We start from the raw sequence: 21,230 nt of genomic DNA, 5'->3' as shown, positions 1-21,230 counted from the left end.
TGACTGGTGTCATGTACCACCTATAAATCATTTTCATTAAGTTTTCTCTTAGGGCATTACATGCCGTAAATTTCATACCTGTGGGTTCATAACTGTTCCCAGTCAGCCATCATTATGTTATGACCAATATATTGTGCCCATTTAATCATAGCTGATTTCACCGTTTCATCCTGAGTGTTCCATTTCAACAGCAAGTTATACATTTTTGACAAATTCTTAATTTTTGTATCTAGCAATTCTGTTTCCAATTTTGATTTTTCCACCTGGAAACCAACTTTTTTTGTCCAAATTGTATGCCTCCATTATTTGATAATAATGGAGCCAGTCTCGCACTTTATTTTTCTATTTTTCAAAGCTCTGCAATTTTATTCTGTCTCCATCTTGATCCAGAATTTCCCAATATTTCGGCCATTTGGCCTCCATGAAACCTTGGGCCTTCCATCCAAGCCTTCCATCTGGTATCTGCAAAGGCAGAATGTATGCGAGGAAGCCTGCCAAACTACTCCCTTTGTCAAGGGAATGGCTTTAGCAGGCCAGTTAAGTGCTCATCAGCATCTCAGAGAATGAGCTAAGGGGTGGTGCTCTTCAGGATAGGTGGGGCATTTCCCCACATTCCCCTCACCTGGTTCGAGGCCAGGTGATCCTCTTTAGCCAGAGTTGTTATTGTGCGCATGAGCTAAAAAGCTGAATGCTAGAAGCTGCACACAAAGAGATTTGCTTGCACTGTGTTGGACTTTGGGGCTCCCCTGGAAACCTAAAGGGGGAGCAATATCTATGGAGCTGCTGTGAGCCCCTCCATCCTGTGCTCAGTGTAAATAAAGCCATATACCCCAAAGACACCAGAGTCTCCACTGACCTTAATTCCTAGGAAACTGAACCCTGGGCAGGTGTTTGGAACTGCTGGAGTCACTCACCGCTCAGAGATTGAGGTGGCCCTCATGGGCTGAGGGTTGTTGCCCATGTTAGGTCTACTCTGAGGAGACCTACTGAAAGTGATGGAAATGACTGTATTAAGCCCCATTAAATTTCAGTGGGTCTACTCTTGAGTATGACTTAGCTGTATACAGTGGTACCTTGGGTTACATACACTTCAGGTTACATACGCTCCAGGTTACAGACTCCGCTAACCCAGAAATAGTGCTTCAGGTTAAGAACTTTGCTTCAGGATGAGAACAGAAATTGTGCTCCGGCAGCGCGGCAGCAGCAGGAGGCCCCATTAGCTAAAGTGGTACTTCAGGTTAAGAACAGTTTCAGGTTAAGTACGGACCTCCGGAACAAATTAAGTACTTAACCCAAGGTACCACTGTACAACCCTTAGTGTTAGGATTAAAAACTGGGTTTGCAATGATGTCTCTATTGAGAATTTCACTATTATCTGCCTAGCTCAGTTTTCCATGTTGCTGCAATATAATGGTGAGAAAAGTCTGCAGTTGCCCCTCTAAGGTACAGTGATTTTATCTATAGTGAGTCAGGCAAACTCTGGGTAAGGCATACCACAAAGACTCCGGATCTCAACCACCTGCCAAATCCTACTCCATGTCAAGTTAGCAAGATAAGTGCTTGCTTTCATGATCTAATTAGACAGCTGCTTCAAGAGTCTTCCATGAATTGACCTGTGATTACTTTTGAGTTGCAATCAACAACACCATAATGTTATAGAGCAGAAATGCCTTATTCCCCAAAGTACCAGGATGGATCTTTCGAGCATCATTTATAAATTAATAATCGTAATTTCCTTAAGGAGTCGTGATGATGCATTTGCCCTTCAACAGAAATATAAAAATGGGCTTTCACATTCCAGATCTGATAATTATCCAAGATTCAAAGAGAAGAGTATTTTAGACTGAAAACACTTCAGAGTGAAAACTATGAATGAAAACAGGCAAGATCCAAACACACTGGTGTTTGGAACCAGTGGAGGTTCGGCACACCATGCAAGGAAGGTAGAACTGGCTGCAATTTCCCCCTTTCTTCCACTTGTTTAAGCCTTGTTCTGGGAAAGATAAGAACGTAGAAAGCTGTCTTATACTGAGTCAGACCATTGGCCCACCCAGTTAAATATAGCCTACACTAACTGGCAGTGGCCTTCCAGGGGTCTCTCCTAGTCCTACCTGGAGATGCTGGGGCTTGTACCTGGGTCCTTTTGCATGCAGAACAGATGCTGTACCACTGAGCTCTGTTCCTTCCCTATGGCCATCACCCAGGCATGTGTGAGCAGCCAGAGCAATAGATGGAGGGGACACTGTCTGGCAGTCAAACCAGGCAACGGGGGTGGGGGGCGGGGCTGGTCCAATGGTAGTTCGGCTAGCCTGGCTATTGTTGCATTGCAGCAGAATTGTTGGGAAGAGTGAAGGAGTGTGTCTTGCTGTCAATTTGTTGGAGATCTTGGCCATAGATCCATATAAGGCCATCATTGCTTTGCAGCTTCCAATGTCCCTAAGGTGCCACAAGCCTCTTTCTTCTGTTTTTGCCCTGGTGGACTGATATAGCTCCATCGCCAGAAGTGACTATTATTATTATTACTCCCTAATGAAAGGAAACACAGGAAGGGAATGTGTGATGAATGGACACCTGTCCTACCCCCAGCTTGCACACAATGACAAAAGGGAGAAGATGGAGCAGCAAAACTTCCACTAGTCTGACCCTTTCCTTCCAGGCAATTGTACAGATTGGGCCCAGAGGGAGAGGGCAGGGGTGACTAGCAATGAGGAGGATGGGTCACTCAGAAGGCATTTTTACTGAGGTTCCCCCTAAAACCTGTAGACTACTTTTCAATTTGCGCTCCCAAAGGGGTGAACAAATAACATGATTCCAATAAGTAAAACAGTGCAGTATCAAAATTGCTACACACACACATTCATTCACACCGCCCATTCAAAACTCATATACATGGTTCCCTCCCACCCCAAATCCTAGGAACTGTAGTTTGTTAAGGGTTGTTAGGGACTCTCTCAACAAACTACAGTTTCTAGGATTCTTTGGTGGAAACGTTAAAGTGGTATAAGAGGGCTTTAAATGGATGGTGTGGCTGTGACCATACTCACAGAATCATATATGAGAAATAACAAAGCAGCAAAAATAAAGCACCAGAGGGGGTTAAGTCCCAAAGTCATGGAAGCATAAAACTGTCTTTACTTGGTTACAAAATTATATCACTGAGAGGGATAAACAAACAGCTTGTAAAAGGGCTTTCCAAAGTTCTGGTGCTGCAACCAAGTAGAACCTTTTTCTGGTGAAAGTGAATCCATGATCCATTGAGGAGCCCATGATAATCTTCTGAACACCCCAAAATTCTTTGGAACACCATCTGAAAAACCCTTGCCTTATATCCACCTGTTGGAGCAAGGTTATGAGATAATTTGGATGTCTTTGTGGGGTTTAGATTGCATGTTACAGTACTGTTAATCACCAGCCATCAACAACAAACAACATTTTTATCCTGATGCCCTTCCAGGAAACTTGGGCACAGTCTCTTTTGCACCTTTCCCACCCTCACAACATCCCTGTGAGGTAGGTGAGATGTGAGCAACTGGCTCACAGTCACCGAGGGAGCCTCACTACTGAGTAGGGATTTGAACCTGCAGCTTCTCAAGTTTCTAGTTCAGCACATCACACTGGCTCCTTCCAGTCAGATTTGTGCATTCTATTGCTTTATAAAGACAACTGGAGAAATTTGAGGGCCAAGTTAGACATGATGTTAAAATTGGCATTTAATATACAAGTTTTTTTTTTAAAGGCTCAAATAAAGCTTTGGGGAAGGGACTGATAAGCATTGGGGTGGTAGCAGGTCTCAAGTGGGGAATTTACTCTTTTCCTTCCTGAATTTTTCTTCTTCTCTGGAGCTGCTATTTGTCATGACCTCCAGCAGTGATCAAGGCTCAAAGCTGGAGCGCTTATGAGTCTCCAGCTACAGAGGAAGACTAGATTCACAGCTTTGAGCCTGCTCTTGGAGATCAGGAGACCCCCCCAAGCTTGCCAGACAGGAGCCATTCCCTACCACTAGGGCCTGCAGTCAGAGCCAGGACTTCCACTAGCATCTTTTCCTGAGCCTAAGGAATCCAGTGCCTCCTGATGGTCACTGGTCCAGCAGTGTAGAGCATACACTGGAAGGGAGGCGATGGAATGGAGGATGAGTGCCTGTCTTCAGGCCAGAGGGTAGGCCCTTTAAGAAGTTAAAGTTATCTACAAGAGGGTGGAGCCTGGGGGAGGTAGTCTGGGAGCAGAGACTGTAAAAAGGCTGTCTGCTCACTTGGTGCTGTCCGTGGTTCTGCAACTCCTGACCTGACTTGCTCAGGGGGACACAATATAGGTACTCTATTGCAGGCATAGGCAAACTCGGCCCTCCAGATGTTTTGGGACTACAACTCCCATCATCCGTAGCTAACAGGACCAGTGGTCAGGGATGATGGGAACTGCAGTCTCAAAACATCTGGAGGGCCAAGTTTGCCTATGCCTGCTCTATTGGCATTCCCTCCCCCCCCCCAGCACAAATATTGGCTTTAGGATTTCCCCCAAGACTGCAGCAGGGGAGGAAAATGTTAAATCACCCTTCCACCCCTGCTGTGACCCTGATAATCATCAGCTGCTACAACCCCACTCCAAGTTGACACTGTTTGCATTTTTAAAAAAGAACTCTGCACATTACATGCAAATACACATTTAACATCAACTCTACTTTGGCTCTGAGTAGTTGTTATGTGCAATTGCTAAACATGATCTTCACAAGCAGAGGCAGTATACCTTTGCATAGTAGACACCGGGGACACAATAAGGCAAGGCGATCCATCACCTATATGCCTGGCTGCTTGTGAACGTGTCAGAGACAGCTGATTTGTCCCTGTCAGAAACAAAATGTTGGGTTAGATGTACCTTGGTCTTATGCAGAAAATAAGGAGATAAGAGCTGCTTTTTAGCCCCAGTGATCCTGTGAGGGAGAAGAGGCTACAAAGCTAGCAATTTGCTGAAGGCCAGCTAGGAAGCTGTGGAAATAAGAAGGGATTTGAACACAGCTCTTCTATATTCCAAACTCAGCACTCAAATGATTGCATCACATGCCTCTTTTTAGTAAGACCTCTCCCAGTAAAAATAGGGAAATGCATATTTTCTTTTGCTTTCCAGTTCTTTGGTATGCAACATAATAATCATGTCTCATATCACAATAAATCTCTCCAGACAGCTTACCGTATTTTTTGCTCTATAAGACTCACTTTTCCCCTCCTAAAAAGTAAGGGGAAATGTGTGCGCGTCTTATGGAGCAAATGCAGGCTGCGCAGCTATCCCAGAAACCAGAACAGCAAGAGGGATTGCTGCTTTCACTGCGCAGTGATCCCTCTTGCTGTTCTGGCTTCTGAGATTCAGAATATATTTTTTTCTTGTTTTCCTCCTCCAAAAACTAGGTGCGTTTTATGGTCTGGTGCGTCTTATAGAGCGAAAAATACGGTAATCACTGAGGTGGGTAGGGGAAAAGGTTTGTGACAGAAAGTAAATATAATATTTCGGTTTGGAACCGGGTTAGCTTAGAAATTTAACTGGGAAGCCTCCTGTCTCATTCTCTTAAATACACAAACATTTCCCTATTTATAAAATGGGGATATTCTGATACAAACTAAGGATATCTTTTTATCTCTCTTGAGCTGAACTCTACAGCTAAATGAAACACTGAATCCTCTCCTATTACTAAGTCACTGGCTTACATCTACTAACAATTCTTAAAAAGATAGATGCAACCCCTTTATCATATATTCCTTTTGTTCTAAGACATGCAAAGCACTGTAACAAACCTGACAACTAGGTTTGACCGTATGACATACATCTACATTAGAAGTATTTTAGTCAGATGTGCTTTCAAATGCTACAAAAAGACCTACAGGAGATACCCTAGCACAGGAGTTCCCAAACTGTGGCCCATGGACCAAGCTTCACTCAGGTGTGTCTGTGGATTTGTGGTTGAAGACGGGAGATGGCACATCCATTGCATTAAATATCCAGATTGATTTTTGATGGTATTGTTATTGCTTCTTTTATTTTGCAATATGTTACAATAAAGAAAAGAAGCAATAAAAATACATTTAAAAGCTGTACAGCATCTAGTACAGAGCATTTCAGTTGCTACAATACGCAGAACAATCATTAAGATTGTCAATTGGTCCATTGGGTGTGGAGGGAAGTTTGGGAACCACTGCCCTAGTAGATGCATTTATTGTTTTACATTTCAGGGGGAGAAGAACAATCTAAAACACAAAGAAGAATGTGCAGGTAAACTTTCATATTTTTTCCCTGTAAAAACAAAATCCACAAGTAGAAAATAGATAAAGTTTTGTTAAGTATTATGGGTAGGTGGGTGATTATCATTCCAGGTTATCACCCTTTCTTAGTCTTGAAGGATTCCTTCAGAAGCACAGGTCAGGAATCATTGCCCTTTTACATTATTCTGTTGAAAAAAGTCTGATAGTGTTCCGTAGAGGTTTTCAGTAAATCCAGTGGGACCAGTGGAATAGGGATGTTCTGTTCACACACAACAGTTTCGTAGGGAGGGGCAGCTTCCATCGGGAATGACGAGGATAAGGAAATGGAAGGGATGGGTTGTGGCAGGCCCTGCAGTCCGACCAAATACCCAGCATCCCTTTCTCCTGCAGCCCCTGGAGTCACCTCTTCTTCCCAGGGAATGTTTATAGCAGAGTCATTCCATCGACAAGGGTCTATCAGGGAGTAAGGCGGAGGGTCATCTGTAGGAATACAGATTTGCACAGCTCCAGGCCCCACACACTCATCATAGCTGAAAGAAAACACAGCCTCAGGTTAGCTTTGCCACATAAATATCGGAGGAGAATTGTGCTTACAAGAGAAGAAGAAATGACAAACAGGGAGAAAAGTTTTAGCAGATGGCCTATCTATTCATAGCACTTGCTCTTAGGTTGGGAGGGATAGATCTGTCCATTTTCATTTTTCCCAAGCTTAAATTCATTTCTCCATATTTCTACAGCAATATGTAATTAAAAAAAATTCTCATGAAAATTCAGCAGCATTTTGGAAAAAAATTATTCCAATAATCACATTTTTGTATGTAGTTTTACCTAATCTACACTTTTTTTTTTTGCAAAGCAATGTTCTCTAATATAAAGCATTTTTGTATGTTGTGTTCACAAATATATGTGTTTTTGTGTACATGCATGTATATGCATTTTTGTACACATTGCAAAATTTGGCAAATCCTGAAGGATGGCTGTGTTATGATTCTATATTGTTTTGGAAAATGCAACTTTGGTAGGTTTGCCTTCAAATGTGATGTGTACTGAATCCCCACCCTCCAATACCAAGTCACAAGAAGCAGATTACTTCAGTGTTAGGTTATTACATATCATTCTATTGATTTCTGATGTTCAGGCTCTGTGTCCTGTTGCTTTTTAAAAACTAAAATGACACCATCCGCACAAAAGAGGGAGGTATATCAGCTGGGGAGAATTTCCTGAAACAGCCCAATGAGGACCACTGGAATGCAGGGCAGACTGTTGTTGGGGGAAACAGACTCCACACTGCAATATTTTGCTACAGGTCCCACTGATGACAGTGATGTAAGTATGCACAGGAATGCAGTCTTAGGGTTATAATTCTTGTTTGAGCAATCAAAACCAAGCTGTTCTAATTCACTGCAGTCCATAACCTTGAGGCTAATGCAGGATTAATGCTTTCTGAACATACAAATGTTCATTCCCTGTGGGCTCCTGAGTAAGGAGTCTGCTTCATTGGTTTCTAATGCACAATTAAGGTTTCAAAAAGCTGTGAACACTGCTCAGATATACCTTTTGGAGGTAATGAAACATAGGATGCATTTCAGAAGCTGGCAATGACAGAAGGAAGACCCCTGGAGAAAGTCAGGGGTGGGGTGGGAGGATACGATGAGGAAGTGGGGGGCTAGAGGAATACAAAGTTGATGAGGCAAGCATTTTTGCAACAAAAGTAGCTGGGAATATATTAGGAACAAGGATGCTGTGCCATTTCCTAAAGAGCCCACAATAAGAAGTTATCAAAGAGTCCATAAAAAAAGGATCTCCAGAATTAGTTTCACTGAGGTAGAGGGCTGTTATCTGTGTGAAACATGCTAATTTAGGTTCCCTACCCCAACCCCCAGGCACCAGTTGACAGAATGGTAGGTTAAATGTCCTTCACTGTAATTTTAAAGAGATGATGGGATTCTAATAACCCTACAATGAAAAGATGTCAGATTTCCATTAGAATTGTCTTTTTAAAAAACAGCATTGCGTTATAATATACATGTGTGTGAGAGGTGGATGGGAGTTGCTGCTTCCAACAGAACTGTTGAATATCTCAGAACGGAATATCTCAGTGACGGAGCACATGCTATGTATACTGGCAAGGTCTCAATCCATTGCCCAGTGGTGGCAGCTTCCCACTGGGACTGGTAGGGTGGAGGGCAGGGAGCCAGAGCCAATGGCAGGTGGGGCAACACTGAGACTATAAAGGCAACACTGAGACTAAGGAGGAGGCTGATGAGCAGTGCCACTCTCTGGGCTGGATGTAAGAAAGGAGGCAGATATATGGGGAGCTGGCTGGGGGCACAATGAGGTTGGTGGGGCTCTGCCCAATTGGCCCCATGGACCAGCTTCCATTGCCATGACATTTCCAGGTAGGTAGAATAATAGAACTGAAGAGCTGGAGGGGACCCTGAGGATCATCTGGTCCATCCCCTTGCAAGGTGATGAGAAAGACCTTTTCTGCCCAAGAGCCTAGACAATTGTTTCAGTCTACGGCAGACAGTGTGAACTAGCTGGATCAATGACCCAGCACATAGACAGCTACTATATATGTTCATAGCAGGTCCTGATTCCAATCTTGGCGGCTTGTAGTAGCAGTGTGATTTGTCATGTCTCAGTGGAAGTGACTTTACCACACACACACACCTAGGCAACATGAAAGAGCTTACTAAACAGGCTGAAATTCGTAAGTTTTGATCTTGAGAACACAGAAGAGAGAAAATTTTGAAGATGCTCCTTTTTACACAGGCATCCCCTTGATCTTTTGATGCGAGTTTCCTATTTTAATTGCTGTGCTCTTTTAATGGGATTGTTCCATTGCATATTTTAATTACGGATGTTTATATTCTAACAGGTTAATGGGAATGTTTTATGGTGCGTTTTAATTATGGATGCTTATATTCAAATTTTTGTGTACTTGGTTGTTATATTTGTAAACTCCTTGGAAGCTTATTCTGGAATTAAGCAGTATATAAACAAACAACTTCTCATGCAACTAGTAAAGGGAAATCATGATAACCAGAAAGGACATGGAGCATGCTCTAAGAAGTTGGTGTGTGCATTTGTGTGTACAGAATACAAAATCCAATCCCACTTGGACTCAAACCAGACCCGAGATCCATAGTCAGGATCTCCCCCATTTCTGGTAGCATAGAGCTGAGTGATCCTAGAGAATTGCTGAGATTGATGGGGCATCTACTCTCCAGTCACACAAATGGGAAGGATGATCCTGACGCTTTTTGAAGTACAAGCTAAGAAACGACGTTGATGTTTTCTGTAAGGGTTATGTGTCCAGCTCACTGTCAATGGCCAGTTCGCATAGGTAGTAACAGTCTAGGACAATATTTCAATGATGAACCGAACAAGGCTTCAAAAGGCTCATATGATAACCTTTTCATTTCACAGTTGTAGCAGGGAGAAAAGGAAGTCAGTGTTACTCAGCGTCTTGCTATCTTGCCAATAAAGTCAGTGGAACAAATGTTATTGTCTGAATCATTTTTTGTTTTGTCTTCAGTTTGGATTCTTTTCATTACTGTTCTATTGCTGAGTTTTAGCTGCATTTGTCATCTGTTTCTAAGGCAGAAGGAATGAAACACTGAAAATCGTTTTTGCTTTTGCATAGGTTGGTTGCAGAATGTGGGTTTTCAGATTTTGAATTTTGGGACTGGGAATTGGGATGGATTTTATGCTACAGACTTTATGACGGCAGTTTTATTTTGCAGGCTCAAAGATCCCACTTACACCATATATTTAAAGGACTCATATCACTTTAACAGCCATGGTTCCCACCCCCAAGAATCCTAGGAACTGTGGTTTATTAAGGATGCTGACCTTACAGAGCTACAATTCCCAGCACCCACAATAAATTAGTTACCAGAATAATTCATGACTGTGATATTAGAGTGACTTAAAAGTATGGTGTGGATGTGACCTAGACGTTGCTGGACTGCCAACCCCCAATCAGCCACAGCCAGCATGACCAATGGTTAGAGATGATGGCAGCTATAGTCAGCAACATTTGAAAGGGTGCAGGTCCCCAAGCACGGCTTTACTGAGACTCTAATGGAAACAGTTGTAACAGATGTTCTGGGAAGTTGAGACCCCTGGAAGCATTAACTGCACCAGAACAAAACAGAAACTATTGATGAAGGGCAGCCGGATATCATTTGAACCCTCCTTTACAACAACAACAACACCACCACCACTCTGCATCTGCCATTTTAAAAAAATACCTCTCACATCAAATAAATCCGCCATGCTCACAGAGATCCTGGGTCCACGAGAAAGCCATTAATTCACCTAAAGGGACGATTATAGATATCACTACCATCTAGTTAGGGTTGTCAAGACAAATTGACCGCATGGCTTCCATCTGATTGCCTTGTGAGCATGGCAGGATTATGATTTTTAAAAAAGATAAAGAAATAAAACTCAAATGAGAGCTGTAGCAATTTTCTTAAATCTAGTGTGAGAACCGATTAGGGATACATCTAGAGAGATAATCAAATTGAGTCCTAAATGAGATTTCAGTCATTTGTACATCAAAGCAATTAAATTATTAAACACCCCTAAGGCATCTTTGATAAATTAATTTCCCAATTAGAATTTTATATAAATAGTGTTTCTGCCCTAGACGTTCTTCAGAAAACACACACACACACACACACACACACACACACACACAGAGAGGCTCAGATTCATCCTGCAAACTGTTGAGTGGTTATCTGTGTCTTGCAAGGGCTTAAACCCTAGAAGATGCTAATTCTCTGCCATACAGTGACTTCGGTCCTGTTTCAATACCTGTCACTTTAGCATTCCTGGAGGGATCATTTCTGGGTGAGGACCTGACAGCCCCATTTAGTTATGCAGTTGTAGACCTGAGAAGCAATGTACAGTTTGCAAGTGGTGAATTGACCCTTAGATGTTTGGCTAGTATTACTTCATAAAATGGAGTGGATCTTAGCAAAATTGAAAAAACAATTTTGCAATTCGGTATTAAAACCCTACTCCCTGCATATAACACAAAGCAAACTCTGGGTTTTCAATTTTGGACCTGAGGATGCCAGTAATGAACGAATGAATAAATAAAGTTTTGTGTGTGTGTGTGTGTGTGTGTGTATGTGTATGTATGGCTTTTTCATTACTATTTGATGCTGCTCTGTTTCAAATCTTCATCTTGGATCAGTGGAGTGAAAAACCAATCACACAATTCATTTAAGAATTCAAGCTGTCCAGAGGAGACAAGTCAGCTTGCCCTTCTCATACGATAATAACTCCAACTGGATATCTATTCATTCTAAAACTGTAGTTAAATAACTGATTGTGATTATTAATCGATTCATCAGACAGCGCCATGAATTACACCATTCAGCCCTCCTCTTTTGTTTTCCTTGCCCACCTGTGCCAAAGAGAATATGAGACACAAGGCACACCTCCTCTGCTCTGTTGGTGATTTGGAAACTATTCATTCAGCTTCCACCCTCAGAAAACTATTTTAAAAATCCATTTCTTACTCATCAACTTCTACAACATAATGCTTTAATCCATGGGAGCACTTTTGAAAAGCATTCCTTTGGAGGAATATAGGCGGGAAATATTATATTAATTAATTTATTATTATTATTATTTTAAAAACCCACACCATTTATTTTTAGTGAATGAAAAAGCTACGGCTGGCAGAAAGCTAATGCTATTTATTCATTAAAAGCAGCAGGGTGGATTCTCAGATCCCATAACATGGAAATCCTTCGGTACAATCCAGAGGAAGTTGGGAAGGGCTGCTTTACATGGTACTTGATCTAGTGAAGCTGTATCTACAATGCTTATAGTCACGATGGCTATGTTCTGCCTTCACTGTTAAGAGGCAGTAGGCCACTGAACACTGAACTGCCTACAATTCCCAGAGCTCCCTGGGAAAAGAGGGATGGATTGTTAAACCACTTTAAGAACTGTAGCTCTGTGAGGGGAAGAAGTGTCTCCTAACCACTCTCAGCACCCGAAACAATCTTCAGTTCCTAGGATTCATTGGGGTAAGCTATGACTGTTGAAAAATGGGATGATACGGCTTAAAAAATGTGTAGTGCAGATGGTTACTTGGAGGCACGGAGAGGGGCAGAGAAGGAAAAGAAATGGCATAATCTTTTTTAAAAAAAGAATAGAGGTGCAGGTACTGCATACCATTGAGTATCCCCTTTTAAAAAAGCACTGGGTGTAATGTGTGGGTGGTCTTTGCCTTTGCCCGAAATAATTCTGGGCCCCTACACTGTTCAGACAGCCTCATTTTTCAGCCCTTTTAACCCTGTTCTACAGTGGTACCTTGGGTTACAAACGCTTTGGGTTACAAACTCCGCTAACCCGGAAGTAGTTGCTCTGGGTTGCAAACTTTGCCCCAGGATGCAAATGGAAATCGCGTGGTGGCAGCAGCGGGACGCCCCATTAGAGAAAGCACGCCTCAGGTTAAGAATGGTTTCAGGTTAAGAACGGACCTCCGGAATGAATTAAGTTCATAACCCGAGGTACCACTGTATTGGAGAGCTATACGAGAGAGACCATCTATTATCCTGACAAGTTGCTGTAACTACCGTGTGCTCAGCAGAAGAGCAACAAATGGAAATCTATAAAAGGAAGATAGCTACAGCCACCCCAGTTATTTATTTATTAAACGTCCATTCTGCCGAAGGAGTCCAGGGCAGCAAAAAAACAAAATAGCAAAAGACACAATTAAAACAAAACAAAAAACAAAACAAAAAAACCCCAAACCAGTTAAAAACATTGAGTGGTATCTGATGCTAGTCCTACTCAGAGTAGATCCACAGAGGTTAAATGGGTATGGCTAACCTAGGCTCTGGTTCCTCAATTCTGAGTAGGCCTTGGATGGATAAAACCTATTAAAAACATTTGGGGGAAAAGGTTTCTTGTTTCATTTAAGTTCTTAAAATAAATTATACAAATATAATGATTTAATAAATAAAATTGTAATAATTTAATATTTTCAATTGTATTTTTTATTATAGCCAATAATTTCAAGGTTGCCAGAATCCTGGGGAGTGTAGTTTACCCCACACAGAACTACAGCTCTCAGAACCCTTAACATGTCATGATTGTTAAAAGTGGTATAAATGTGTTTCAAATGCAGCATGTGATCTGAGTCCCACTCCATCCCTGAAACTTGCCTTTGCCCTCATCACTACTCACAGCACAGACTTCCACCTGTAGGTCTTTATTGCCTTCCCATCACCTGTTTCTCCCACATCATTTATAGCAGCCACTGGGGTTTGGCGACCCTGCCTGTGTCTCTCACCCACACTCAATGCTGAGAGCATATTCTGGTGGAAGAACATTGGGACTGAGCCCAGCAGAGCTCCCATTTCCACACCATTCATCCCAGTAATAAAAATGCATTCGAAAGGTGCTTACTGGGGAGGTGAGTCGGGGCAGGTGACATTGACCTGTGTCTCCACATAAGTGCTGAAATAGAAGGCTGGAGGGAACTCCTCTATGCAACTGGATCTTAGTTCTCCAACTGAGCCGCCGTAGAAGCATTCTGGAGCTGGAAGAAAGAAGAAAATACTGGTCCCACAACACCGCAAACAGGCATTTTGTAGATTTAAAATTTGTATGCTGCTTTTCAGACCTAACCCCCCCCCACACAGATCACATCTGCACCACCCATTTTTAAAAAGCATTCTCATGTTGCTTTTAACAGCCATGACTCCCCCTCAAGAATCCTGGGAACTCTAAGCGTGTCAGGAGTTGTTAGCAGACTTCTATTCTCTTCACAAAGCTACAATTGATGAGTTCCCTGGGAAGAGGGATTGATAAACCATTCTGGATAACCAGACCCCTGCAGAGCATGTTTGACTGAGAGCTCTTGGATGGATGAAATTCTTAAATCATCTCTGGAAACTGGTGAATTGCATTGGTCTCTACGCCTTTCCCCACCAATCCCAGGTTATTTTCATGCCGCTACGGTCTCATACACACCATACATTTAAAGCACACTGGTACCCAATGCTTTCCAAGTTACTTTGGCACCTGAGGCAGAAAATCCTACAAGTGCTTCTCCCTGGGAGTACAAAGCAATAAATGTAAGTCAAACAACCAATGACTTGTACCCTTCCATGCCACCCCAAATTAGCTGCATCACTCCATCCAGTGGAAAGGCCCTGTTCAAACACACAAAGCCTGGCTTTGCTGTATCTAGTTTGCAAACTAAGTGTGACAGCAACAGAATGAAAAGGGGCTGGTGGGAAAACACACTGGAAACGTTTGCAGAACATCTATATTTTTGAAGAAGTTATTTAAAAAATCAGAACAGTCCTCTTACTGTAACTGGCATCTCTTCTCAGCTGGAGATGTTGAAAGCACCTATTCTTTCGCAGGCTGCCGATGATGATGGCCACGCAGGAAAGGAAGAGAACTGCTCCAATCACTACACCAGCTACCAGCACAGAAGAATCCGACATGCTAGTGTCAGCCTTGCCTTCAGTGAAGTGGGTAAACTCAGTGATGGGGATGGTCTGGTTCAGATAAATTGCTACACACCAGTGAGGAAGGGAGGAAGAGGGAGAGTTGAGGCGATACTACTGGTAGGGATGGGCAAATTGGTTTATTTTGGTTTCTCTCAGTTCTTAATTTTTCCAGTCTTCAGTTTAATTCTCCACATATCCACATCAGTTCATGATTTTTTTACATGAAAAAACAACTATTCTCTTGTATGAACTTTTGCATGCAATTTTACCTAATACACACTTTTTTTTTACCACTTGAGGATTGAACCTGTGACCTTCTGCATTAAAAGCAGATTCCTACCAATGAGCTACAGTCCACCCATCACCAGCTAAAGTCCATTCACTAATACACACAATTGTGCAAAGCAATGCCCCCCAATAAAATGCATGTTTGTATGATATTTTCACAAATATATGCATTTTAATCCACCCTTTACCCCAGTATATGCATTTCTGTACATGTTACTTGGTTGGAGAATGGCACTGCAGAATTCAGTGAAGTGCCAGTTTCAAAGGATAGCTGTGTTTTGGTTTGCAGATTGTTTTGGGAAGTGTGGATTTTGTAGGTTCACCTTTAAATGCAAACTGAACCAAATTTCTCCCACATCTCATACTACAACATAGTAGGCCCATTTGCTCCAAAGAGCTACTGTTTTGAGGGGCAGACACACAAAGGAGCCCATGTTAACATAAAACCCACATCCCTATGAAAACCCAGCTGCTCACCAATGGGATATACTGAACAGGATGAAAATGGAGTGCGCAAATTCAGGGAAAGGGTGCAGTGAGGGGCAGACACAGGTTCATCACACCCAAACCCTCACCGGCCACTGGCAATGCTCATGTAACCAGGTGGAATTGACACCACCAAAAGGGAAGGTGTAAGGAAATTCAACTCCATAGGAGGCAATGGAAGAAGCAGAAACGAATTTTACCAAGTTCCCCCCACCCCACTGATATGTCTACAGTGGCACACGAGAACTCAGGATATGACGGATGTCAACAGCCAATCACAACACAATCCCTCATCCTTCGTGCTACACACCTTGTGAAAATAAGACCACCAGTGATGGGTTCTCTTTAGCCTGCTTAACAAAGGTGCCTGGGGAAGATATAGCCAAATATTCCATTTTGCAACTATGCAAATTTACTCACAAGTAGTCCCATTGATGTTAGTAATATTTACCTAGGCTGTGATACACTGTCTCCTGGGTGATTTGTAAGCTTCCATTTGCATTCCAATTTCACCTGTAATGTGCAGCTGGCAGCCTAAAATTATTTTTATGCTAAGTCCCTGCATTAACACCCCATGCAGCAATTAATAAATGTTTCCTCAGATGCACTCAAAAGGGATATATTTAAGGAAGTACGACACAAGCCAACAGACAGAAAATCTACCATCCTGGTGACCTTGACTAGCGAAAGAGCTGGCGAAAGAGCTGGCCACCCCTTGAGATCACTAACTCTGCCTCTTATTTCCATGCTATCAGATAATGGCCTCCGCCTGGTGCATTGACATCCTTATTAAAGAGTCAGAAGGAATCAGATTGGATCACCAGCGGCCTGCAAATTGAGAATGTCAGAAGCAAAAAAGCGTGTCACCGCAAAGGAGCTCTGGAAATAAATCTTTTCAGATGCCTCTGGCTTCAGGTTATTATGTTGATGTCACAGTACCTTGTATAGGTGCTGCTTCAAATTAAGCAGGTAAACAAAACAAAGCAAAACAAAAAAACCTTTCCAATCTTCAGAGCCAGGGCATCTTTCATCAAGATGATAAATATTGCTACAGCGAAACAAATCACTTGGGAGGCAAAGCGGCACATGGTGTATGATGCAGCCCCTCGCCCCCTTTCTCCGGCAGAAAAAACATTCTGAACTCATGCAAGCTTTTTTAACGGGGCTTCAGGTCCCTTTCCATAAACCATTTCCAGGCACTGCAATAATTCCAGTGAATAGGTCAGGGTGGCTTTGTTTGCTGACATCAGTAGTGGTTTCTGCTGGCCCACCTGAAGTCAGGAAAGAATATTCTGCCCCAGATTTTGTCCTGCGATTTTTCTGGGTTAATGGGGTTGCAAACAGATTTATTCTGGAAGCAGTTAACATGGACATGAGTGCTAAACTTCTGCTAGATTTCCAAAAGTGACTTCTATATGTCGTGTGAAAGATCACATACGATGCAAAAAATTATTAGGTTAGGAGACATAGGGAAAACGGAGTAGTGGTGCCTGAATGCCTCTTTAGTTTTGCTCATCTTTGCTGTGCTGTAAGTAGATTCTGCCCTAATCTTCCCTCGCCTCAAAAATCTCTGTTTACTTTTGAAATCACATACACATTGGTTTGAAAAAGTCCCACTCTAAAACAAAAACTCAGCTACCAAAGAGAAATAAAATCTACCCAAAGTGTTACAGGTTGTTTTTTTTATTTTTATGAAGTCTGCAAAGTGAGACAGGAAGGATCATGTATGAATTTATGACCCCTGTCATAATGATCGCTGGCGACATTAGTTATGGCCTCATTTCCTCTGACTCTGGCACTGAATGGCGTTTTGCTACTCTGCTGCATAAAAGATGGAACGTCGTCAGTGAACAATGTGTTCCTCAGCACGCTTTGCTAGTGCACCTATCTTTTTTTAAAAAAGAAAGCGATTATTCACTATTTATTAGGCTCTGCAGCAAGGAATAAATTCTTGGCTCGTCAGTAAAATTCTCATGCTGTGTTTGCTGCATGTTCAACTGTAAAGTCTCACAGTAAAACAAAAATTCAAATTGATTAAAGGATGAAGGAGAGGCAGAACAGCACTGCTAATTTATTCACCGTTCACTTTGAAGAAAAAACACCTTGAGCATCTATTGCAGAAGGTGGGGAATCTAAAGCCCAAGGGCCAAATGTAGCCCTTCAGGTGTCTGTCTCTGGCTCCCAGGACTCTCTCCAGGCCCTGCCTGGCTCCCTGAGTGCTTTGACCAGGCTAGAATGTGTCACTGAGTTCTGATCATGCCTCTTGCTTGTCTGGATGGAGGATAGAGAGGGCTATGTCAGTCTGTGTATGGAGACACTACACTACTTTAGAGGGGGGGGGGATGTGCTCATTGCTCTGCCCACTCTTGCCTTTGCCCGCTGCTAACATGTGGCGCCCAGAAAGGAATGTGATACCTGAGCCAAGGAAAATTCTCTATTCCAGATCTATTGCCTAAAACTCTTTGTAGCAAAGCCTCTGGTACAATGAATAACAGAAACCATGCAGTTCAGAGAAATCCAGAAGCGAAGAATGGATGGCAGATAAAAACTCCAGGTAAGAAGTCTCCTCTGCCTTATATTTACTATCTGAGATGTCTGAGGACTGGGGCATGGCAAATCTCACCAAATGATTTTCAGCTGTGCCCCCTATACATGTCATCTCTGCATTCCTAATACAATATTGCCCCCATTTGATATATTAAGGGTGCCAGCTTCCCCTCCTCCACCAAGCAGGCCTTTAGCAGCTGAATGCTGGGAGGATAAATGTAATATTTCCTCTGTAGTGCTGACATGACAGTTTCTTTAAATATTTTTACCAATGTTGAAACTGGGTAGTGTCTGTGATGTGCAAAATGTCATCCTGACTCACTGCAGTGGCACACCGTTGCGTCCCCCCCCCCCGACTCTGACTCGTTTTGTTCTAAAAATATGTGAGCACCAAAAATAAGCAAGTCAACCATTCTAACAAACCTGCTCTACTTGTTTCACATATATATAAATACACACAAACACATCTTATCACAGGCTGTTACTGTGATGCGTTACCAAGCCAACATTAATGTGGAAAGCAGATTGTCACCAGCTTTCATTACAACTTTGATTAATCATCTATACACCAAGATGCACATATTGTTACCAGTAACGTTGCTCTCACAACCTGCATGCTGAAACAAGATCTGCTCTGTAAAGGGGGAAACCAGCAGAAAGTTTTCTCTCTGATCCATAACTGAGGATTGAACTTCCTTGTTATAGGATCAATGGCCAACCAGAGGCCTCAAGGAAGATGTGCAGGTAATAGACCCCCCCTCTCCCACAATAGTTCTTTAGAAGCTGGTCTTCAGTTGCTTGTATTGCATTGCTAGAGATTGCATTTAACAATCTTGACCGGTAGCCTTAATCTCCAACAGTGTGGATGGCACTTAGTCTTCAGATGAATTATTCCACGGATGTGCAGGAAGAATTTGTGTTCACAAAATCAGAAGGCTGCTGGGAGGAGGAATGCTTCAGGAATTTGATATACGTGAACTCCTAAATCTAATGGTCTGATCTGTAATTTCTAGACTAATGTGCAGATCAGAATTCAGCTGTCCACTGGATTTTGCACTTCTCTGAATGTGCACTTGGATGCAGAAATGCTTCTGAATACCAGCTGCTGGAAACCACAGGAGGGGAGAGGTCTCCTTTTCTTAAATCTTCCTTGTGGGTTTCCCACAGGCATCTGGTTGGCCACTGTGAAAACAGGATTCTGGACAAGATCCCATTGGTCTGATCCAGCAAGCTCCTCTTATGTTCTTAGGTTAAATGTTTAAACACCTTTAAAATGTGCATTTAAACATTTTGAGATGATTAAGAAATTGCAGGTTGATGTAGAAATGGAATAGTATTATGGGTAGGAACATGCAAGCTAGAAAGAGTGACATAAGCCAACAGCAGTCAATGGTTACATCACCATTCACAATACACAACAGCCAATGGATGAATGTGAATATATTATTAGATGTGCATACTAAAGATGCTTTATTGTTTTCAGACCAATCCGTACACCCTGGGGTGGCACTAGACAGGTATCTGCTACAGTCAGTCTTCCATAGCCAGATGCATTTCTACCAAATAGCCTTGCTCAGTGGCAAACCAACAAACCTGAACAAACCGCTTGACCACAAACCTACAAGAAGCCCTTGTGAGGAATGCTCATGCTTTTGATATGCTGTTCTATCTAATTCCTTTCCCCAATTTTTCAGAAGTTAAAGCTGTGTTGTATTATTGTGCCAAAGTACATTCCTGGTCTTATCTCTCTATGGCGCAGGATGTACTTTGGCAAATATTCTGGAGCTTTGTTTTTCCATATTAAGTTGCTCTTGGCCCTTTGAAGTAGTACTGTGTTTGTTTCGTTTAGCTAAGAAGTGATTACTTTTGATGAATATTGCATGAATGAAATTAGAGAGAGAAAGCTGATATGCAATTTTTGCCCATGTATTCCCTAACTCATAAGTTCATATCCTGTGTCATGTGTCTGAGTCCTCTATTATATCCCTTTTATTTGTTTTTATGCATTTCTATACTGCTCTTTTATTGGCTTTGGGTTATGTTTTTGTTTTAATGTTTTAATGACACATTGTTTGTTTTTTCAACTATAACCATGTAATTATTTTTTTTAACATTAAACGGTTTATAAATGCTTTTAAATAAATAAAATGAATGTCATGGTTGAGGTAAGGATAGTGTTTCAGCAGCTTCACTGAGTGCTATTTATTGCATTCTACCCTTTATCTTGGTCTCTGTTTATAGTACAATTTTGGTTGGTGTACATTCCATAAAAAATTCAAAACCCCATCTAATATCGCTGTGAGGGTTTAAGTAGAAGTCTGAAGTTATTTCTCCCTTCGCTGAGCTTCAGAGGTTAAAAGGTTTATGCTTTACCTCATCATTTATTAATTTTCATCACCAGATAACCCAAATAACCTTCATTTTGTGTGATCTAAATTACTTTGCATTTTCTCTTGGGCTCAATCCACTGGGGAATTCGCTTGCACAAACCCCATCAAAACGGCTGAGCAGCTAAAGAGCGTAATAATCCATTTCTAGTGACTGGTGCCCCGAGTCAGCAAAGCCAGTTTTCAAGTTCTTCAGAATGCTACTTCAAACTGGATTTTAAACAAAACAATGTGGAGAGGAGGAGATACAAAGATATCTCTTGGATAAGCTCACCCTAAATTCCAAATAAAAAAATTGTACCCTCAGAGAGAGAGATCGAGAGAGATATCAAAGAAGGGATTTCTACATGAACCCCGCCACAAGCTGAATGAACACATGGAGCAGGCTTGCGGGGGACTCTAGTCTAGCACAAATCACAATGTTCTCCTATTACCTGGATGTTCAAAGGATGGTTTGAAGGAATTCTATGCACATATGGATGTTCCACAATGCAAGCAAGGACTCTGCCCAATTAGAGTCCCTCCTCAGGTGGACAAACTCTACCCACAAACATCTGGATGCACACAGAACTGCATCCAACATTTGTAGAATGCAGACCTTGGTGAGGATGACAAGTAGCAGGGCTGGATGGACCACACTGCACTGTGACCCCCACATCACACTTTCTTTCCCAGAGCCTGATGATACACAGAAGGAGGGCAACTGGCAGCCAGGACAGTTCTTTTTGCTGATGAGAGTTGTGGTCCAGAACATTTGGAGGGCACAAGGTTGGGGAAGG

The 21,230-nt window shown here is 42.2% G+C and overlaps 1 protein-coding gene and 1 long non-coding RNA gene across 3 annotated transcripts in view; one reads left to right on the top strand and one right to left on the bottom strand.

Moving 5' to 3' along the window:
* Positions 1-3,109: 3,109 nt before the first annotated feature.
* BEAN1 (brain expressed associated with NEDD4 1) overlaps positions 3,110-21,230 on the bottom strand; it is a 46,168-nt gene continuing 28,047 nt past the window's right edge. For both annotated transcript variants that reach the window (XM_081015673.1, XM_081015674.1), the window contains exons 4-7: positions 14,599-14,808; positions 13,689-13,821; positions 5,439-6,775; positions 3,110-5,176 (exon numbers count right to left, since the gene is read on the bottom strand). In XM_081015673.1, the coding sequence (XP_080871799.1) occupies positions 6,421-6,775; positions 13,689-13,821; positions 14,599-14,808 (698 nt within the window). In that variant the 3' untranslated portion in view covers positions 3,110-5,176; positions 5,439-6,420. The remainder of the gene's footprint in view (positions 5,177-5,438; positions 6,776-13,688; positions 13,822-14,598; positions 14,809-21,230) is intronic.
* Positions 14,816-20,139, top strand: LOC308482528. Its single transcript, XR_013989312.1, has 3 exons — positions 14,816-16,486; positions 17,961-18,071; positions 19,548-20,139. It is a non-coding gene; the product is annotated as an uncharacterized lncRNA (long non-coding RNA).

Source organism: Podarcis pityusensis (genome assembly GCF_964106645.2).
Source record: "Podarcis pityusensis genome assembly, chromosome: 8".
Taxonomy (NCBI): Eukaryota; Metazoa; Chordata; class Lepidosauria; order Squamata; family Lacertidae; genus Podarcis; species Podarcis pityusensis.
This window is presented reverse-complemented; position numbering and strand designations above follow the sequence as displayed.